The sequence below is a fragment of the Mesoplodon densirostris genome, chromosome 15 (genome assembly GCF_025265405.1).
Source record: "Mesoplodon densirostris isolate mMesDen1 chromosome 15, mMesDen1 primary haplotype, whole genome shotgun sequence".
Taxonomy (NCBI): domain Eukaryota; kingdom Metazoa; phylum Chordata; class Mammalia; order Artiodactyla; family Ziphiidae; genus Mesoplodon; species Mesoplodon densirostris.
Window position 1 is genome coordinate 5,415,639 of NC_082675.1, and position 22,309 is coordinate 5,437,947.

The 22,309-nt window shown below is 47.9% G+C and overlaps 1 protein-coding gene across 1 annotated transcript; it reads right to left on the bottom strand.

Moving 5' to 3' along the window:
• Positions 1-214: 214 nt before the first annotated feature.
• BRI3BP (BRI3 binding protein) lies at positions 215-22,106 on the bottom strand. Its single transcript, XM_060119463.1, has 3 exons — positions 21,785-22,106; positions 10,915-11,017; positions 215-5,663 (listed from the first exon to the last, which is right to left on the bottom strand). The coding sequence occupies exons 1-3, from the start codon at positions 21,983-21,985 to the stop codon at positions 5,242-5,244; spliced, it is 726 nt and encodes a 241-aa protein (XP_059975446.1). The 5' UTR covers positions 21,986-22,106; the 3' UTR covers positions 215-5,241.
• Positions 22,107-22,309: the final 203 nt, after the last annotated feature.

Genomic DNA, 22,309 nt, shown 5'->3' on the forward strand with positions numbered 1-22,309 from the left:
ATCTGAAACTCAGATTTAACTGGGTGTCCTGTATTTTATGTGGCAACACTACGTCCAATCAAACCATTAGATTCAAGATTGTATGACTCTCCTTGGACTGGGGAACAGAATCATGGAATCCGCATTACAGGTCAAGATTGGGAAAACTCCACAAATGCTTGGTTGGAAGTAATGAAATATATTTAGGAAGTCTGTACAACAAAATTACCATAAACATTTATTAAGCTGTTAATTTTCACAATATTTTAATTCTGTTCTGAAATCGGTCTACAAATATCTCTACATAACACCAAAGCCAGTGATTTAATAAATAAGAGGGATGTATGGCTCGCCCTGCCAAAAAAATAAGCCTTATACATCTATGTCTATTTATGATATTTGTAGAATCAGTTTCCCAAGGCTCATGAAACTAAAGTGCGCACACACCACATACGCACACACACACACCACTATATTAAAATCAAGTGGATTTATAGTATGAAATTAAATGCTATGTAAAATTTATAACCAGATACACAAAATACAAATTTGACTCATGAATACACTGTGGATGATGGGTACCATATCTCACAAATATGATTTCCAGTTAAGAGGGAAATAATTTTAAGTGAGAGCTAATCACCACCACAAGAAATTGATTTAATTACAGTATTCAAAGATTTAACACACATGCGGATATTAAACTGACACTACAATAAAACCTTTAAATATGCAAAAAGACATGAGAAGGTATGGCTCATAACAACGTTAGCTGCCGCAGATCTTCGGTAGACGGTGCAATGGACAATCAGCTTTTTATGCCACCACCAGGGAAAAACTGGTGCTGGGGCATCTCCTACATATCAAGGAATCAATGAAGAGCAGGGCACAGAACTGAGTACGCTGGATAAGGTTTGCTCATCCCAGATACTATACACCATATTGATGGCTATCCAATACTAATTTTAAGGGTACTGTGTTAGATCCTGCAAAAATATATACTTCTATTATTCACAAGTGAAGAGGAAAGGCTCAACTACTCAAATGGCCATAAACAAAAATGATGATGTATTATTTTTAAAAGTTGGGGGAGGGCTTCCCTGGTGGCGCAGTGGCTGAGAGTCTGCCTGCCAATGCAGGGGACATGGGTTCATGCCCCAGTCTGGGAAGATCCCACATGCCGCAGAGCGGCTGGGCCCGCGAGCCATGGCCGCTGAGCCTGAGCATCCGGAGCCTGTGCTCTACAACGGGAGAGGCCACAACAGTGAGAGGCCCAAGTACCGCAAAAAAAAAAAAAAAAAAAAAGTTGGGGGAGCAGGTTGACACCTTTAGGACCTTAAAGAATTCCTTTTATTATTATTATTTTTTTGGCCGTGCCGAGCAGCTTGCAGGATCTTAGTTCCCCAACCAGGGATTGAACCCAGGCCACGGCAGTAAGAGCACCGAGTCCTAACCACTGGACCGCCAGGGAAGTCCCAGGAATTCCTTTTAAAGTGAGCTAGCTGGATGGGAGAGCTGGTTTTTTGATTAAATCAGCCAATTCAAAGCCCATCAGGGAGAAGTGCTCAGGTGTCACATTGTAAGGCAGGTATCATTCCTCAAAAGCATCTTAAGAAGCAGCCGGAAGCATGGAGATGAAGCAAAGCAGGACTCCCACTAGGGAGGTGTCTTTGCCATGTTTCAGATTCTGCACTGGACATCTGACATGTTCTTCCTAGCCAGAAGGCTGCTGGATCACAAGGCCAGACTAACGACCAAAGTGATTTTCATCTTCCCTGCAAGCCAGCCCTCGTGGGTGTACAGAAGTCCTATTCTAACCCTCCCAAGCACCGACCCCACCCTACATGTTCACCCTTAGTTCCAACAGGTGATGTCCCCAACTAGCTACATCCCACCACAGTCAGAAGAGCACAGACCCAGTTCCCCTCCGTCTGCTTCCTGACCCTGCGTGGATCAGGCTTCCTGTGGTCCCACGTGGCATGGTGTGCTTGTCGTCTCCAGGAAACTGTGGGTATTAAAAACCTTCCTTCAGGGCCTCCCTGGTGGCGCAGTGGTTAAGAGTCCGCCTGCCGATGCAGGGGATACGGGTTCGTGCCCCGGTCTGGGAGGATCCCATATGCCGCGGAGCGGCTGGGCCCGTGAGCCATGGCCGCTGGGCCTGCGCATCCGGAGCCTGTGCTCCGCAACGGGAGAGGCCACAACGGTGAAAGGCCCGCATACCGCAAAAAGAAAAAAAAAAACCTTCCTTCAACGGCACTAACCTCTCCCCATGCTGTCACTCGGTCACCTTCATAAGTTAAGACCCCTGGCATAATTCACAAGGCTAGCTTTCAGGAAATTCTGTTGTTGCACTTTGCTACCAGAAAGGATATGGGGTACAAAAAACAAAAACGAGCAAACCAAAAAACCCAGAAGGCAGGGAACGCTGATTGGTACTGGAAAATACATTTACAGAAGGCTGATGTGCCACGAAAGCATCTTTGCTAGGATGTCAAGGCAGAGATTGCTCCAAACATTATCCCCAGACATCCACAGAAATCCAGCAATCTGGAGATAGCTGGTCCTTTTTCTTTTCTGGACTATTTTCTGTTCTTGGTATTTACTGTGATACTGAAGCACTGGGAAATCAACATTGATGAATTTGAAGATATCTAAAAAACTGAGTCTTAACTAAAACAGAGATCCACAGTAGTTTTCGTCAGTATGTTTTCATACCACGTTGAATGATGTATTACACTAATACATTCTACAGCCCTGAAGATATAAAAAAGCTTTCTCTTCAAGGTATGAGATATGGTACAAAAATACATTTCTCCATGTACAAAAGAGAGAAAAAAAGAAGAGATGAGGGGGCATGGGGGAGGCCAAATACCCTACAAGCTTCCATGGAATGGAGAAAGCAAAAAAAAAAAAAAAAAAAAAAAAAACCCAAATTATCTGGGGTTAAGAACACGCCCAAGCCAAAGTCAAATTTACACATTAAAAAGCAGGCCTTATTCAGATCGAACATCCGTGATTTCTATCAGAATTTCAAGGACTGTTCTACCCTGAAGTGATACTTCTAGTGAACTAATTAACTATTTAACTTTTGTTAAAAATAAAGACATTATTCCTCTGAGTGTACTGAACTATAAAACTGGCTTCATAGCCTACACTTAGCCAATTTGGAAAACAAGGTGCATATTCTCGACAGCAATTTCCAGTTGATGCTGTGGCCTGAGTCCACCAGCAACTAGACACGTGAGGCTTCCTCCAGCTACTAGAAGTTAAACTGGTTTTCCTGCCTGGATCTCAATACAGCACAGTGCCCATCAGGTTTCCATGTGTGAGGGTGGGTGAGAGAACAGAGTGGGTGCTATACCCAGAACAGTAATTTAAGACTTAAAAGCTTTGCGCAGAGAATGTCAATTTCCCTTCTGGCTAACAGGAGCAAAGCAAATACCTAAACATGCCAAAGACACAGAAGCCAAATGCACAAAAGAAAGGAAGGCAAAGATAACCTCCCTGGAGTTCTTCGTACCCTGTGCTAAAACAGAATTGTCTGTCAGTATCTAACTGACAAAACTGGAACGGTTTCAATGCAGAAAACACGGGGGTCAAATGCCCATGGGTAAAGATTTGCCCAAGCAAATTCTAGAGAACATGTGTTTCAGGAAGCGAACTGAATGCAGGAGAGTTTGGGTCCCGTTAGTGTGCACCTTAAAAACAGAAGTTTCATAAACATCCTCAGAAAACATTTGCTTCCGTTTTCCAGGTACTTGTAACCCCAAGTAAAACGTCACAGAAAAGCAGCACAGGAGGAGATGGCAGGCAGCTGAGTTTTCCCCAAAATGATACCTGGACCAAAAGGTCTTGGTTCTACCTGATCTGACAGGGGACTCTGCAAACCTGCGTAGAGGGGCTCCTGTGAGGGGGCTGCTAGGGCATGACGCAGGTGGGCAGGGAAAGACAGTCATGACCCCTGGCATCAAAACCTGGGGAATCCTTTCCTTGCCCTCCTGTGCTTCTTAGTGCCCAGAAAGGGGCATCTCCACTAGCCCCTGATCGAAGCCTTGCAAAGCCCTGTTTGTCCAGGACCCCACAGCTGTCTGCCCTGCACATACCTCTCTCTCTCTCTGCCCCTAGGGACCACCTAAAAATGAGGTCACCCCAGACTCCAGGCAAAAAGCACCTCACACATGTACTGTAAAAATTTCAGGAAAAATAATTCAGATCTTCTCCAAGTCTGGCTTATTCCAGCTTATAGTTCCTGAGAATGCTTTATAAGCAGCAACAGACTTGAAAATGTTATTAGCTGCTATGGTTGGTTTTCCTTCTAAGGTCCTGAGTCCCCCAAAACCAAGATGAAACAAATAAACAAAAAACCCTAGAGAGTGTATCTTTCCTGTATCAACCTAGCTGGCAAATGGCGAAATTAGGACATCAAATAGATTCCTGAATGAGCTGACCCAGGCAGCTCCCGGCATCAAACCCCAAAGACATTTCTTTGCCTGGTCCTTGAATGTCCCTTTACAAAATGTGGAGGTTAAAATACATCCAAGTACAGAAGGGGGAAAAAATCTTAGGTTTTCTACAAATAATGATTTCTTCATTTAGAAATAGGATTGAAGGGGGCTTGGCTGGGGTCACTAGGATCCAAAAGATGTTTAGTTTAATCCTTGAAACCCAATAGCCCACATTCAGAAGTGACAACATTCATCAAATCGACATCAATGAAAAACGACATGTAATGAAGGTCACAGCTTTGGAACCTGAAAAGACTGCACACAGACCTCACCCACCAATCCCTATGCTGCAAAAACAAATGCTTGCCTTGAAACTCTTCCAAAAGGTCGAATTAGCAATTTTGTCCCCTCCCTGTAAAGTTTTAAGTTTATTAAAACTTAACTCGATCTGCCTGTGTTAGAAAACCTTACAAAAGGTGTATTTAAATGCTTGAAAAAATTAACTTTATGCTCTATGCACAGATAAACTTCTCTTCCTGTACAGCTAATATGGTTATATCCTTTGTTTAAAAAAGATGTTTTTCCACTAATGACACTTGGTGGGTAGTTAGTTCTACATCAATGATCTTGTCCCATTCTTCCCGGAAGATGTCCTAAGAGTTGACACGTGGCCGGAAACACCCTCGCAAAGCGCCACTCTCCTGCTCAGACATGTTTATGAAGATTGTTTGGGGTTTGGCGTTCTTTTTTTCCTTCTTCTTTTTTGTTTCCGGAGAGAGGGCGCCGGGAGGAGGGGACCCGGCCGGCTGGCTGGTTGTCACTTGCCGTTGGAGCGGTCAAGACTCTCCAGCACTCGGTTGAGACGGATGTTGAGCAGTCTGACCTGGTTCTCCAGCTGTTCCAGCTTCTCCTCCACGCTGGGGCCACTGGGGCTGCTGCGCCAGTAGAAGCCCATGGGCCCGGTCATGAAGTAGATGGCCACCACGAAGCACAGAGGCAGCACGGCGTTCTCGGGCTCGCCCTCGTACTTGTGCAAGATGTACACGCACGACATGGAGAACAGGATGACCCGCACCACCCAGAAGAAGCGGCCGAACACCACGTGCAGGACGCTGAAGGTGAAGCCCAGGGTCAGTGACAAGAACCAGTAGGCCAGGAGGACGACACCCACCAGCAGGAGGGCACGTGTGGGGCTGTTGGCCACCGAGCTCGGATTGAAGTACTGGGACAGGTTCGAGACTGCAGGACAGAACAGAGGGACAGCGGCCGGTTACACGGGGTCAGGGGGTTCTCTGCAAGCCGGGGGTGGGCAGCTCAGCTCACTGGTTGCGCCTCTGCTACACCCAAGGAACTAAAGTCGGCTGCCTCATTAGCCTTTATACTAAGTCCTGGGAAAAGACAGGGCAACGCCGTCGTATCGTGGGTTTGAAACACCTTTCAGGTGGGGCAGAGCCTGAAAACTGGACTTCAATTTCCTTCCTTCCTGTCTTCCATAGTAACCAATGCCCAGTGTTAGGCTGGGCACACGGCTGCCTAGGATAAGGACGTTTCCCAGCCTCCCTTGCGGCTACATAACTAAGTTTTGGTCAAGGAGAGGTAAGCAGAAATGTTTTGGGGTGGCTTCCTAGAAGTAGTGGGAATATGCCCTTTACCTCTTCTTCTTCTGCCTGCTGGAATGTGGATGAGATGGCTGGAATAGGAGCAGCTGTCTTGTGTCATGAGGGAAGGGAGGTCACCAATTGGGGAGCAATAAGATGGAAGGGGCCTCGGACCCGAGGAGAATGTGCTACAAAGCCACCTACCTGCCTAACCACCTACCTGTGAACTTTCACATAAGAGAAATAAGCTTCCATCTTGTTTAAGCTACTGTTATTTGGGGTCTCTGTTACTCACAGTCAAACCTAATTGTAACTGGTACCCACACATGAAGTCCCATCTTAAGAATGGAGTGAAATGGAGGACTTGCATCTTCTGTGTGCCTGACTTAAGAAAATTTTCAAATAGAAAATTTTAAAGGATAGTAAAATAAATACTCCTATCAAAACCACCTAGGTTTAACAATGGTTAACATTTTGCTCCATTTCTAGTCACATACCTTTTTTTTCTTTTTAACCAAACCATTTGAAAGAGGCACACATCCTACTTCAGCATGCAGCTTTCTTTCCTAGTTTTATTGAGATATAACTGACATACAGCACTATATAAGTTCAAAGTGTACAGCATGACTTGACTTACATATATTGTGAGATGACCACAAGTTTAGTTAGTATCCATCACCTCATATAGATACAAAAAAAAAGAAAAAGTTTTTTCCTTTTCCTGAGAACGTTTAGGATCTACTAACTCTCCTGATAACTTTCAACTATACGGTACAGCAGTGTTAGCTACAGTCATCATGTTGTACATGACATCCCCAGGACTTATCTATCCTATAACTGCAAATTTGTACCTTTTGACCATCTTCCTCCAATTCCCCTGCCTCCCACTTGCTGTCTCTGGCAACCACAAATCTGATCTCTCATTTTATGAGGTTTTTTTTAAAATTCCACATATAAGTGAGATCCTACAGTATTTGCCTTTCTCTTATTTCACTTAGCTTAATGCCTTCCAGGTCCATCCACGTTGTTTCAAACGGCAGGATTTCCTTCGTTTTATGGTTAAATAATACTCCATTGTATATATACACACACCAAAAATTCGTTGTTTTTTTTAAAATTTTATTTATTTTTGGCTGCGTTGGGTCTTCATTGCTGTGTGCGGGCTTTCTCTAGTTGCGGCGAGAGGGGCCTCCTCTTCGTGTGGTGCACGGGCTTCTCATTGCAGTGGCTTCTCTTGTTGCGGAGCACGGGCTCTAGACATGCGGGCTTCAGTAGTTGTGGCTCACAGGTTCTAGAGCGCTGGCTCAGTAGTTGTGGTACACAGGCTTAGCTGCTCTGCGGCATGTGGGATCTTCCCAGACCAGGGATCGAATCTGTGTCCCCTCAACTGGGAGACAGATTCTTAACCACTGTGCCACCAGGGAAGCCCACACCAAAATTTCTTTATCCATTCACCTGTCAATGAACACTTAGGTTGTTCCCACGTCTTGGCTATTGTAAATAGTGCTGCAATGAACATGGGGGTGTAGTTATCTCTGTGACAGGGTGTTTTTGTTTCCTTCAGATATATTCACAGAAGTGGAATTGCTGGATCATATGGTAGTTCTATTTTTAATTTTTCTTTTTTTTTGGCCACGCTGCATGGCTTCTGGGATGTTAGTTCCCAGACCAGGGACTGAACCTGTGCCCTCGGCAGTGAAAGTGTGAAGTCCTAACCACTGGACTGCCAGGGAATTCCCTATTTTTAGTTTTTTTTTTTAATTTATTTTTGGCTGCATTGGGTCTTCGTTTCTGTGCGAGGGCTTTCTCCAGTTGTGGCAAGCAGGACCGCTCTTCATTGCGGTGCGCGGGCCTCTCACCATCGCGGCCTCTCTTGTTGCGGAGCACAGGCTCTGGACGCGCAGGCTCAGTAGTTGTGGCTCACGGGCCTAGTTGTTCCGCGGCCTGTGGGATCCTCCCAGACCAGGGCTCAAACCTGTGTCCCCTGCATTAGCAGGCAGATTCTCAACCAGTAAGCCACCAGGGAAGCCCCTATTTTTAGTTTTTTGAGGAACCTCCACACTGTTTTCCATAGTGGCTGCACCAATTTACATCCCACCAACAGTGTACAAGGGTTCCAATTTCTCCACATCCTCACCAACATTTGTTATCTCTTATCTTTTTGATAATAGCCATGCTAATAGGCATGAGGTAATTAATATCTCATTGTGGTTTTCATTTGCATTTCCCTAATGACTAGTAATGTTGAACCACTAGTAATGTAGTATTGATATATTTTCTTGTACCTGTTGGCCATCATATATCTTTTTTTTTTTAATTAATTAATTAATTAATTTTGAGCTGCGTTGTGTCTTTGTTGCTGCGCCCAGGCCTTCTCTAGTTGCGGCGAGCAGGGGCTACTCTTTGTTGCGGTGCGTGGGCTTCTCATTGCGGTGGCTTCTCTTGTTGCAGAGCACGGGCTCTAGGCATGCGGGCTTCAGTGGTTGTGGCACACAGGCTCAGTAGTTGTGGCTCACGGGCTCTAGAGCGCAGGCTCAGTAGTTGTGGCGCACGGGCTTAGTCGCTCCGCAGCATGTGGGATCCTCCCGGACCAGGGCTCGAACCCGTGTCCCCTGCATTGACAGGCAGATTCTTAACCACTGCGCCACCAGGGAAGCCCAGGCCTCCAATTCGTATTAACAATGGGCCCCTTTGTGCCAGGGCAGAGCCAGGCCTGAGGCTGCAGCCTGGAGGAGGTGGGCAAGACCCCACTCACGGGATCTCAGAAGGGAGGTGCGTAACACACGCACACGGGAGGGAGATGTTACAGCTGAGGGTGAGAACTAAGGACAAGGTTCCTCACACAGGGTAGTCAGGAGGGGCCTCTTGAAGGAGGTGTCACGTACCAGAGACCCAAGCATGGGAAAGATGGGAGCAGGCAAAGGGCTGGGAGGATCATCCCCAGCAGGGAACACCTGGAGGGACAGGAAGGTGTCAAAGACCCCAGCGTGTCCAAGAACAGGATGGGGGCTGGGCAGATCCTTGCTGCTTGCAGTGTCCTTGGTGTGAACCTGGTCGATTCCAAGTGCAGCAAGAAGTCACCGGGCAGCTTTAAGGAGAGTGACTTGACCTGCCTTCTTTTTTTTTTTTTTTAAATCACTACTATAAAAGCAGTAATAAAAAAAATTGCTCTGGCTGATTTGTTAAGAAGGGACCCTAGTTAGGAGCTGTGCAGGGAAGAGTTCACCCAGCAGGCCTGAGGCCACTCTTTAGAATCACCTGCTGGCAAGGTGGGCCCTTGGCTGGCATCTGGGAACTTGGATTTCTGGAGTGTGAGGTTGTGATGCTTAAGAAACATGTATTTGGTGTCCATCCCCATTTCTGGCATAGACTCCTAAGGCCTCTGGAATCTCTTAAGTGACAAGTGCAACAGAAGTGTCTTGATAATTCATAGCCCCTTTCACCCACACCTGCGCTTGTTAATCAGGTGATTCTGGAAAGCCTCTCAGGATGTAGGCTGGTTGCCAGGGGAACCAACCAGATGATTAGAGGGTTGGGCCCTCTAACCTCCAGGAGGGGCTGAAGGTTGAATCCATCACCAATGGCCAAGGAGACAATAGAACTCAGAACGTGGAAGCTCGGAGTCCCTGCCCGCCCACCCTGCCCCATGCATCTCCTTCACCTGGCTGTTCCTGAGTTATATCCTTTCATAATAAACCAGTAATCTGGTGAGTGAGTAAACAGACAGTGAGTAAACTTTCCTGAGCTCTGCAAGCGGCTCTAGCAAATTAATTGAACCCACGGTGACCGGACGGGTCGTGGGAACCTCTGATCTATACTAGTCTGTCAGAAGCACGGGTGACAACCCGGATCTGTGACTGGTGTCTGAAGTGGGGCCGATTGTGGGACTGAGCCCTTGACCTGTGGGATCAGATGCTACCTGCAAGGTGATAGGGTTAGAATTGAGTTCAACTTGGGGGCACCTGGTCAGCGTGCTGGAGAGCTGAGTGACTTGCATACACATTGCAGTGAGGGCTCCCTCCTCTCCCCAAGAACAGGGGCTCCCTGGCTTGGAGGTTTTTTACAATCAGTGTGGTTCACGCTGACACCTGCTTTCCTTCGGGGAGTCGGGAATTTGGAAGGTGCAGGCAGAGGGCGCCTACATGACCAGCCGCCAATAAACACCCTGGAGGCTGAGCCTCTATTGGGCGTCCCTGGTAGATGACACCTCCCTCGGGGAATAAAGGGTGTCCTGTGTGACCCCCCTGGGAGAGGGCTCTGGGGGCCTGTGCCTGGTTCCCCCAGACGTCACCCCATGTGCCTTTCTCTTTGCTGACTGTGCCTTGTGTCCTTCACTGTGATACACCACAGCTGTGGGTACGACCACATGCGGGGTCCTGGGGGTCCTCCTGGAGATGCACAGGACCTGGGGATGGTCTGGGGGACCCCGACACAGACTGCTGCAGGCTTCCTGGAGAGAGGTAGCAACCTGGACCAGGGCTGTGAGCTTGAATTCAAAGGGTTCCAGCAGCTGCCGTCCAATTCCTAGACCCTGGGGGGGGGGTCACACATCGCTCCTTCAGCCCTTCTGCTGATTGTGTGAGCGCCGCATTCCCTGTACTAAATCCCTTTCTGTCTAAGTAACTGGAGTAGTTGGTTATGGACCCCAACAACCTAGAGACTCCACCTCCAGTCCCCGAGGTTTGCCTGGGGGCACACAAGTTGGCACTGTCCACCTGCACCTTATCCTAAATAGCATCTGGGAATCTCAGCTATTTACACATGTAACAATGACACGTATCCTCACTGCCCCCCTAGTTTTCTCTTGTGCCACCTGCCCTGGGTACCACTCCCATAATTTGACAAGCACCAGAATGAAACAGTGCCTTCAAATGAATGCCCCCCACACCTACCGTCAAGTCCAAGGACGTCCAAGAGCTCCGCCCAAACTTTCCACAGGGTTTCCACAAACATGTCCACTCCCAGCACGAACCTCTCGGTCAGCCTCGTCAGGAACTGCAGAAACGAGAGAGACCATTACCGACCCGGCCAAAGCTCCCTCCTGCCTAGTCCGGCCAAGCTTACACTTGGACGAGAAAACACAGCCGGCCGATGACGAAGGCCACCCCAGGACTGGCCGCGTAGCCCAGGGGACTGACGGAGCTCGGGACTAACTGGCCAGGTGCCAAGAACCAAGCGAATCTAGACAAATCTCCCTCCTACGGGGGAAGGGATGCATCGGGGGAGCCGGGAGCTCTCTGCACAGCTGCTCACTCCAGCTCCGATTCCTCCTGGAGCCCTTCTAGGCCGACTCTTTTGTCAAAGTCTCCGCCTGATTTCTCATTTTTAAACAGTGGGAGGTGCTGCAACCAACCTATTTCACCCGGAAGCCGGGACACTGCTGCATGGGAGCAACTCTGAAGGGCGAGAACCGTGGTTCTCACACTCGAGTCCCAACAGCATCTCCCTAGCGTGTGCAAACAGCAGAGACCCACGTCCATCCCAGCTTCAAGGACCCGGGGCTACTGAAGCTCTCCGAGGATGAACATGAGGTGCAGCTTCATTTCACTGTATTTAAAAAAAATATTTATCTTTCTGGCTGCCTTGGGTCTTAGTTGAGACACGTGGGATCTTTCGGTGTGGGGCCCGGGCTTAGTTGCCCCCACGGCCTGTGGGATCGAACCGGAGTCCCCTGCATTGCAAGACGGATTCTTACCCACTGGACCACCAGGGAAGTCCCCGATCTTCTAACAGAAGCTTTGGCCCCAAGACCCTTCTGCAAGGACATCATCCCTTTAGCCTTAAATTTCCTAGCTGCAAGCACCAAAGGGATTTGTGTATTTAAAGACCACATGGCCATCAGCTGGTGAATGGATAAACCTGACACATCCACCCGATGGGATATTATTCAGCCATGAAAACGAATGAAGTACTGACACATGCTTCTAGAAGGATGAAACCTAAAAACCTTCCACTAAGGACAAGAAGCCAGAGGCAAAGGCCATAAACTGTGATTCCATGTATAGGAAATATGCAGAATAGGCAAATCCAGAGACAGAAAGTAAATCAGCAGTTGCTAGGGGTTAGGGAGAGAGGTTGATAGCTAAAGGGTTTTTCTTTGAGGTGAAGAAAATGTTCTGCTGTTGACTGTGGTGATGGTTACACAACCCTGTGAATATACAGAAATTATATATGAATGATATACTTTAAATGGATGAACTGTATGGTATGTGAATTATACCTCAATAAGCTGCTATTTAAAAACTGGAAGGGTACTCACATAACATTGTAAATCAACTGTACTCCTATCTAAAAAAAGGTTTTTTAAACTGGAAGAGTAAAAAAAAAATAATGGAAGCGTTGACGTAAAAAAAAAAAAAGGAGGAAGTATGTGTGTCAGAGAAGAGAGGGTCACTGTCCCTCTCTTTGGTAGGGGTAGGTGGGTGAGGGGATTTCGGAGAATGTATCATCACCTGGAGAGAAGGCACACTGGTGTTGGTTTAGTTATAATTCTTTTCCGGTTAGAAACTTACTGACATATCATTTACATACCATAAAGTTCCCGTTTTTAAAAGGCAGGATTCACAGCTTTTTTTTAGAAATTCCCCATAATCTAACGTTAGAACATTTTCATCACCCCAAAAGGAGTCTTGTCCCCGTCTGCAGTCACTCCCCATTGCCTCCCACCCGCAACCTAGGCAACCACTAATCTCCTTCCCATCTCCATGGATTTGCCTTTCCTGGACTTTCCATACCAGTGGAATCAGGCAATCCGTGACCTTTTGTGCCTGGCTCCTTGCACTCAAAATAACATTGTCAAGGTTCACCCGTGCTGCAGCATGTATGGGTACTTAATTACTCTTTCTTGCCAAAGAGCATTCCCTTTCAGGGATCTACCGCATTGTTGTTCCTGTCGTAATTCTTTAAAGTACGCGTGATCTGTACACGTTTGCCAATAGGTAGCAACTTGTACATTTTGTTCAAGTGGAGGAAAGAGGCAAGAGCTCCACAGCACAAGCTATCAGGCTTTTCAAGGGCACCAGCTCTCCTAGAAAGGGTGGGAGGAAGTACTTATTTGGAGAGGAAGAGACAACAATTGCTGCTGCTGCTGACTCTCTCTGTGCCTCCACTTTCTCAGCTGTAAAATGGGACTAAGATAAGAGCCGTAAGAACCTGTAAAGGCCTCAGGACATGGGAGCTGCTTAGGTTGCTTGCGTCCGACGCTAGGATTTGCTGGGTGGCAACCCAGCGCTCCCAGCAAGGATGGAGGTCCGGCCCTCTCTCCAAACGGAGCCATCCCCTTCCCACCCTAACAAACGTCTTCAAGCAGGTGCTCAGAAACCCACAGGCCCAACCAGGGTCTGGCCTTGCTCAGAGAAAAGTCAGGCCCACCCTGGGGACCGGCCAGAGCAGGAGAGGGTGTTGCAGGGACAGACCCATCATGGGCCTTTTGGACTGAGCGGTGGGAACCACACTTGCTCTCTGCCCCCGGGGGCTGGCACCACTCACTGTGGCTTCCCCTTGGGCAATGTGACTCCCTGGCTCCCTTGTCTGTGTGAAGACACAGGAGCCCTCAGGGAGTGCTGCGGGCTGCACCCTGTTCCTCCAAATCTCAGCGAGGGTGAAACGGGATCAGTATGAGGGACCCTGATCCAACAGGACTGGTGGCCCTACAAGAAGAGATGGGGACATAGACACACACAGAGGAAAGACCACGTGAGGACACAGGGAGAAGCCGGCCAACTGCCAGCCAAGGAAACAGGCCTCAGGAGAAACCAACCCTGCCAGCACCTCGATCTCAGGTTTCCAGCCTCCAGAACTTCCGGATGATACAGTTCTGTGCAAGCTGCCCAGGCTGTGGTCCTTTCTCATGGCAGCCCTGCAGGCTAAGACGGGGGTTCAGCGGAGCCCGGAGCCTGAAGCAGTTCACAGAAATCAGGTGAAAAGCTGAACCTACGGCACAGGTTTTATGTTTTCTACAACCTATAAACTATGGCCAATATCTTATAATAACTATCAATGGAGTATAACCTGTAAGAATTGTGAAGCACTATGTTGTACCCCTGAAATTTATATAATATTGTACAATTTGTATAATATTGTACATCAAGTATACCTCAATAAAAATTTTAATAATAAATAAAAAATTTAATAAAATTAAAACAAAACAAAACAAAACTTGGGAGTTCCGTGGTGGCCTGGTGGTTAGGATTCTGCGCTTTCACTGAAGAGGCCCGGGCTCCATCCCTGGTTGGGGAACTAGGGAACTAAGATCCTACATGTGTGCAGCAAGGCCAAAGAAAATAAATAAATTAAAACGAAGAGAGAGAGAGAGACTTAAAAGACATATCAGTGAAATGCAAGTGTAGACTTTGTTTGGATCCCAATTCAAACAAGGCAGTTTTGCATAAAGACATTTTGAGCCGATCAGGGAAATCGGAAAATGGACTTGGGTTGGTTATTAAAGAATTGTCGGGGCTTCCCTGGTGGCATAGTGGTTAAGAATCTGCCTGCCAAAGCAGGGGACACGGGTTCGAGCCCTGGTCCGGGAAGATCCCACATGCCGCGGAGCAACTAAGCCAGTGCGCCACAGCTACTGAGCCTGCGCTCTAGAGCCTGTGAGACACAACTACTGAAGCCCGTGTGCCTAGAGCCCGTGCTCCACAACAAGAGAAGCCACCACAATGAGAGGCCCGTGCACCACCACAACGAAGAGTAGCCCCCACTCACCGCAACTAGAGAAAGCCCGCGCGCAGCAACGAAGACCCAATGCAGCCAATAAATAAATTTTTTTTTTTTTTTTTTTTTTTTTTTTTTTTTTTTTTTGCGGTACGCGGGCCTCTCACTGTTGTGGCCTCTCCCGTTGCAGAGCACAGGCTCCGGACGCACAGGCCCAGCGGCCATGGCTCACGGGCCCAGCCGCTCCACGGCATATGGGATCCTCCCAGACCGGGGCACGAACCCGTATCCCCTGCATCGGCAGGCGGACTCTCAACCACTTGCGCCACCAGGGAGGCCCAATAAATATTTTTTAACAAAATAAATTTTAAAAAAAGAATTGTCATGAGCTGTGACGATGGTACTGTGGCTATGATCTTTGCAAAACGTTCACCTGTTAAAGACGCACACCGAAGTATTCAGAAGTAAACCATTATGTCTTGGATTAGCTTTAAAATACTATGCCAGGCTTCAAAAACTTTTTGGATGGGGAGAGCAATGTAACAAAAATGGCAAAGCTGAGTGATGGGTACTGGGGTTCATTATACATTTCTTTCCCCCTTTGTGTCTGTTGGACAATTTTCAGGATGAAAAGTTAAAACGAGGGAGATCCAGGTGAACCGACTCAGGAGGCCTGCGGCCGTGGCCATGGCTATGGGAGAAAACACGATTACTCCAGCTCAGGGTTGCATCACCCTCCTCCTAAATCTGGAGGACGTCCTGCATCCTAAGTTCTCCTCGCCCCTATCACCCCCAGGCACGTGCACACTGGCTCCCAGGAAATCAGGCTGTAAGGGCACATGTGTCTTCATGAGCAAGGCAGAGAAGGGGCGAGTTTCTGCAGTTCAGAGGTTGCCCAAGCATCTGAGGAACACAGTGAGAGACGAAGGTTACGTGAACTGAAGGTGCTGGAACACACGTGCAGACCACCTGCACGAATGAATTACATAGGGGAAAAGGCACCTCCAGGATGGAAGGCCTCAACGGAAGATCAAAGTCATGGGACAAGCCGACACCCTGTGCCCTGATGTGCTGCCCCAGCAGGGACACGAGACCCTCGCGTAGAATTCCTGCTGGAATTGTAATTCCTCAATCTAACCCTGAGGATGCAATCAGGTAAGATGCATCGTGCGAAAATTCAAAAGTCAACTGGCCTGTCCCAACCCCACGGAGATACCATGTCAGCCCCACTAAAGTGGCTACACTAAAAGAGACAGACAACTATCAACAGATGAATGGAGAAAGATGTGGTTCACGCACACACACCACCCCCACACACATACCCCGGAATACTACTCGGCCATAAAAAAGAATGAAATTTTGCCATTTGCAACAGCTTGGACGGACCTGGAGCGTACTACGCTTAGTGAAATAAGTCAGACAGAGAAAGACAAAAACTGGGGCTTCCCTGGAGGTCCAGTGGTTGAGACTCCACGCTTCCCGTCAAGCAGAAACAGAGACGTAGATGTAGAGAACAAATGTATGGATACCAAGGGGGAAAGGAGTGGGGTGGGAGGAACTGGGATCGACACATATACACTATTGATACTATCTATAAAACAGACAACTGATGGGAACATACTGTATAGCACAGGGAACTCTGCTTAATGCACTGTAGTGTCCTAAATGGAGGGGATATGTGTATATGTATGGCTGATTCATTTTGCTGTGCAGTAGAAGCTAACACAACATTGTAAAGCAACTATACTCCAATAAAAATTAATTATAAAAAAAAAAGAGACTCCGTGCTTCCACTGCAGGGGGCGCAAGTTCGATCCCTGGTCCAGGAACTAAGATCCTGCACGCCAGGCAGCTAAAAAGTTAAAAAGGAAGGAAGAAAGAAGGAAAGACAAATACTGTATGATAACTGTTATACGTGGAATCTAAAAAATACAACAGTGAATATAACAAAAAAGAAGCAGACGCACAGATACAGAGAACAAACTAGTGGTTACCAGTGGGGAGAGGGAAGGGGGAGGGGCAAGATAGGGGTAGGGGTTTAAGAGGTACAAACTCCTGTGTATAAAATACATAAGTTACAAGGATATACTGTACAGCACAGGGAATACAGCCAATACTCTAAAATAACTATAAATGAAGTATAGTCCAAAAAGATATTGAATCACTATGGTGTACACCTGGAACTAATATAATATTGCAAATCAACTATATTTCAATTAAAAAATAAATTAAATAAAATGTATCCAAGGGGTGGGGGGAAGACAAGAACATGGGTTGGCGAGGATGGGGAGAAAGGAATCCTCATACACTGCTAGTGGGAACGTAAAATGGTACAGCTGTACAGAGGTTCCTTGAAATGTGAGAGCTGCCATACGACCCAGCAATTCCACTCCTAGGTACATACTCCAAAATACAGAAAACATATATTCTCATAAAAACTTGCACATGAATGTTCAGAGCAGCACTAGTCATAGAATCCAGAAAGTGGGAACAACCCAAATGACCATCGACTGATAAATGGATAAATAAAAAGCCATAAGAAGGTATGAAATACTGACACAGGTTACAAAAGGGATGAACCTTAAAAGCACGATGCTGAGTGAGAAAGAAGCCAGATGCAAAAGACCACACTGTATGATTCCATTTATAGGAAATGCACAGAATAGGCGAATCCATAAAGACAAAGAAGATGATGGGTTGTCAGGGGCTGGGGGAGGTGGGGTGACTGCTAATGAATATAGGGTTTCTTTGGAGGGGGGATGAAAATATTCTAAAATTGACTGTGGTGATGGCTGCACAACCCTGTGCATATAATAAAAATCACGGAACTTTCAATGAATGAATTGTATAGTATCTGAATTACAGCTCAATAAAACTATTTAAAAAAAAAAAGACATAAATGTCAATGTGATAAAAGCCTCCCTTACCCCCAAATGGGTGAAGGGACTTTGACAGACTAAAGGGAACTAAAGAGACATGAAAATCAAATGTGATGAGCAATCGTTGATTGGGTGCTGACTTTTTTTTTAAAAGCTATAAAGGAAATGCAAATATGGGCTGTATATTACAAAATATTATTGTACTAAATTTAAGTTTTGGGGTGGAGGGGTCATAGTATGAGGGTTTTGTAGGAGAAAGTGTCATGATGTCTGCAATTTACTTTCAAAAAAAAGTGTGTGTATGTGTGTGCTTGTAGTGAAAAAGAAACAGTTTGGGGGGGAAATGGTGAACCCAGGTGGAGTTTCTAGTTGCTCCTTATTCAATTCTTTCAGCTTTTCAAAATAAAAAGGAAATATTATTTTGATTGTGGTGATGTCTTCAGGGGTATATCCATATGGCAAAATTTACCAACGTGTACACTTTTGTCCCACTTTAAATATGTGTAGTCTATGTCGATTATACCTCCATAAAGCTGTTAAAATGTTGGTGGGGAAAAAAAAAAGACTGGAAAGTGTCAAAGTTACTCTGCTCAAAATATTTTCTTACAAAGCAAAAGCATGTAAGCCTCTTAAAAAAAAAAAAAAAAAAGACCAATAGTTCAATAATGGCAAAGGAAAACCAAAAGTAGTTCCCAGAAAAGAAGACGCCAATGGATTCTGGATAAGTGAAAAGACCATCTATCTCACAGTAAAATAATCAAACCAAAAAGTTTACTGACACTTCATTGGAGAGGGTTTGGGAACCAGCCCTCACACGTATGATGGGAGTATAACTGGAAAACAATTCAGTAATATCTCTTGGTACTAAAAAAGTACATGAACTGGAACTGTGCATAAAGGCCACGGCAATCAAAACTAATTTATGGGGCTTCCCTGGTGGCGCAGTGGTTGAGAGTCCGCCTGCTAATGCAGGGGACACAGGTTCGTGCCCCAGTCCAGGAAGATCCCACATGCCGCGGAGCGGCTGGGCCCGTGAGCCATGGCCGCTGCCTGCGCGTCCGGAGCCTGTGCTCCGCAACGGGAGAGGCCACAACAGTGAGAGGCCCGCGTACCGCAAAACAAACAAACAAACAATCAAACAAACAAAAACTAATTTATGCTATCAGTGTCCGGAGAGGGGCTGTCTTGGGGCAGGGGGATTTCGACCATACTTTTCTAGATCTACATGCTGGTCACATGGGCGTGTTTGGTGTGTGACAATTCATTATGTTGTATAACTTACACAGAAAAGTGCACCAATTATATTTCAATTCAAAATTTTAAAACGCACAGATCCTTTGGCTCAGCAATTACATTTCTAACAATTTACAGATGAACTTGTCTAAGCGCACTCCAAAAAACTGATATAGAAGGACCTTGACTGCAGCCAGGATTCACGTGGCAAAAGACAGGAAACTAATGAAACACTGGCCATCAGGAGTAGGTTGAATGGCGGTGCTTCCTTACACTGAATTACACCAGGCGAGTTCTTCTTATATAAATACCTTCTACCATTTACTAAATGCTAAGTAAGTGCCTGGTATTGTACAACCTGACTAATCACATTCAACCCTCCAATTTACCTCCTTTGCACAAATGAGACACACAGAGGTCAAGCAACCGGCCCAAGGTCAGAGAGCTAGTGAGACGCAGAGCTGGGATTCGAACCCATGTCTGTTGGAGAGCAAGGCCCATGCTCCAAACCAGAAGAAGGTCAGGGGTTAATGTTAGACAAGTCCTAGATAGAACATGAAGTGTTTCATTAAACGCCCTCAAACTTCACAACCGACTAAGCAGGTCTGGCTTGCTGAAAGCTACGGTTGCTAGCAGATCCAGTTTCTTTTAATTAAGATGAACAAAACAATCTCCCCCAAGCCTGGCCGGTCTGGGCTACACTAGGCAGGAAATATCAGGGCAGCCTCATTCTAGATGCCACAATAATTAGGGGAATCAGGAAGGGTCATGATGCTGGAAGACCAGTGAGGGTACCAGTGTGGTCCCCAGACCCACTGTGCCTGGTTCAAATCCTGGCTCTTCCACCCAGTCTGACCTGAAGCCAGTCACTTCACCACTCTGTGCCTCAGTTTCCCTATGTGTAAAAGGGAAACATTAACAGTACCTACCTCGTAGGTCTGTTCTAAGGATTAAGTGAGTTCCTCTACCTATAAAAGGACTTAGAACATGGACCACCTATTTGCTAGAAGGGATGCTGCCCAGTTCATGAATTGCTGAATAAAACCAATTAGATCGTTTTTTAAAAGGCGCATTTTGGGACTTCCCTGGCAGTCCAGTGGTTAAGATCCTGCGCTTCCACTGCAGGGGGCTCAGGTACAATCCCTGGCCGATCCCTGGTCAGGGAACTAAGATCCTGCATGTCGCCTGGCCAAAAAAAAAGGAAAAAAGGTGCATCCTAAACAAATAACAAATTAGTATTATTGTCATCTCTACTGAAGGCACAAAACTTCGTTTCTGACCTCGAGATTCTCAGATTCTTTGCCAGAATACAGCTGTCTTACTGGCACCAACCCATATCTAAACTCAAGTATCTATTTTGTATTTCACGTCCGTGGACCTTATATTCTCAGATAGGACCGTCGGCCAAGACATGGGTTACTTGTGCTTAGCCTCCTCAAAAAAAGTCAGACTTGTTTTTGCTGTAAAAGAAATGATTTCTGCCTTCAAATGACTCAGGCACATGGCAGGAGGGAAGTGCAGATTCACCCTTTACGCTCAGGCAGACTGGACGGCCACCTTTCTGCACTCAGGTGTTTTTGTTTTCTTCCTCCGTGGCCACCTACAAAGAGATCCCCGCCAGAACCCACAACCTCTACGGAGGCTCAGAACACCCATAGGAGATGGTGGTCAGAAGTTAGTTTTCCCAACAAATTAACTTGTATTTCATCTCATCCAATTAGAATATCCAGCCAATCTGATTTGGGCTTTAATGTTCTTTTCTTCCCCCTCCACCTCAAGCACCAGAAAACTTATTTTAAACCCTGAAAGCCCTTTCAGCGGGGCTTCGCAATGTTGATTTGCTCCTTGGCCAGGAACTTAACTAACAACAGTAGCTCACACTGATTCTGCCGTTACTCTGGGCCAACAAGGTACCAACGATTCATAATTACAAACTCATAACCAAGAGGATATTATCATTAGCCCCATTTAAGGAATAAAGAAACGGAGGCTCAAAAAAGTGAAGCCACTTCCCCAAAGCCATCCAGTCAAAGCTGGAACTTAAACCCAAACTTCTCTTCGCTCCAAAACCGCAGGACTGGCGCAGAGCAAAGGAATTAAGAGGACGAACAGTAAGGGCTGTACTCAAGGAACCGCCTGACCACAGGTAACTGTCCCCCTATTCACTTCCCCTTTCTCGGTGGACTTTTACCCCGAATGGCTCACCCGGCTACCAAGGACAGAGAAGGGAGAAAGAACTCCCTGCGCTTCTCCGGAGCGCTCAACACCACCCCCAGGGGTCTGAGGCTCCTCAACAGCTCCAAAGTAAACAAAACGCTCCAAGTGAAAGGCCCAGCACACAGTAGGTGCTTAAAAGGGTTGTTACGGTGCCAGGTTGCCAAAGCAACAGAGCAGACTGCGTTACTCCCATTCTTAAAAAATAATTTAAAAAATAAAAAGTAAAAAGCCTAAATATCTTCAAAGCAGAAGAAGGAGGGCCTCGGGTGCTCAGGGGAAGTGGGTCGGGTGCAAGGCTACAGGAAATTCGGGGTTGCTGGGGAGAGCGCTGCAGCGTGGGGAGAGGGCGCGGGCGCTGGCTGGCAGGGCGCCCCCCCGCCCCGGGCAGCCGCCACGGTGCCTGGCTCACAGTAGACGCTCATTCAAACGTGTTGAATGAATGAATGAGAGGCGCGGCCGGCGTCAGCGCCGCCCAGAGGAGACCCGGGCCGCACACCCCCGGGGGCAAGGTCCAAGGAGAAGTACCGCATGGCACAGAGGGCGCCCCGAGGCCCTGGGCCGGAACCAGCCCCCAGACCCGACGCTGGCCGGGCAGGGCCTGGGTGGCAGGCAGAAGGCCCCGGGGCTCGGGCCGGGCTCCCCCGCCCCAGACCCGGGCCCCCCTCTTCCCGCGCCCCGGCCGGCCTGCAGCCCCGGAGGCCGCGCACGGCCCAGGCGGGCCCCGGGTGCGCGGCGGCTGCGGCAAGGTGACCGCGAGCGCGGGCGCGGCGCCCACCTTCTGAGCGGCGCGCACGTTGTCCTCGCCGAACAGGCTGCTGACGCTCTGCGAGAAGGTGTTGACCGTGCGGCGGTAGCTGTTCTTCTCGGTGCCGCCGCGGCCCCGTGCCCCTTGCACGCCCGGGGCCAGCAGCCCGAGCAGCAGCAGCAGCAGGAACCCAGTCTGGGCCCGGGGTCCGCCCGAAGCGCGCGCGCCCATCCTGGGGCCGGTGGGATGCGGGGTCTGGGAGAAGGGTGAGAGCCTCACGGTGGGACGCCGCGGCTCCGGCTGGGACCGCGTTGGCGCGCTCGGTGGCCGAGCGCCGCACCTCTGCCCGCGCCGCTGCCGCCGCCGCCGCCGCCGCCGCGCCACCTGCCCCGCCCCGCGCGCACTGCCTCGAAGGCCCTGCGCACGCCGCGCTCCGCCCCCGGACCCGGGACCCGCTGGCGACCTGGCCGGAGCGCGAGAGGCGGCTGTGAGGTTGATGATCTCCCCGCCCCCACCCCCCGGAAGTCTTCCCTGACCTGGTGGGGCTTTAACCTT

Excerpts from the sequence above, each read along its gene's own strand:
- BRI3BP (XM_060119463.1), bottom strand. The coding sequence starts at position 21,985 with ATGGGCGCGCGCGCTTCGGGCGGACCCCGGGCCCAGACTGGGTTCCTG. Across the intron at positions 11,018-21,784 it reads ACGTGCGCGCCGCTCAGAAG|TTCCTGACGAGGCTGACCGA; the intron begins GTGGGCGCCGCG and ends TCGTTTCTGCAG. Across the intron at positions 5,664-10,914 it reads GGACGTCCTTGGACTTGACG|TCTCGAACCTGTCCCAGTAC; the intron begins GTAGGTGTGGGG and ends TCTGTCCTGCAG.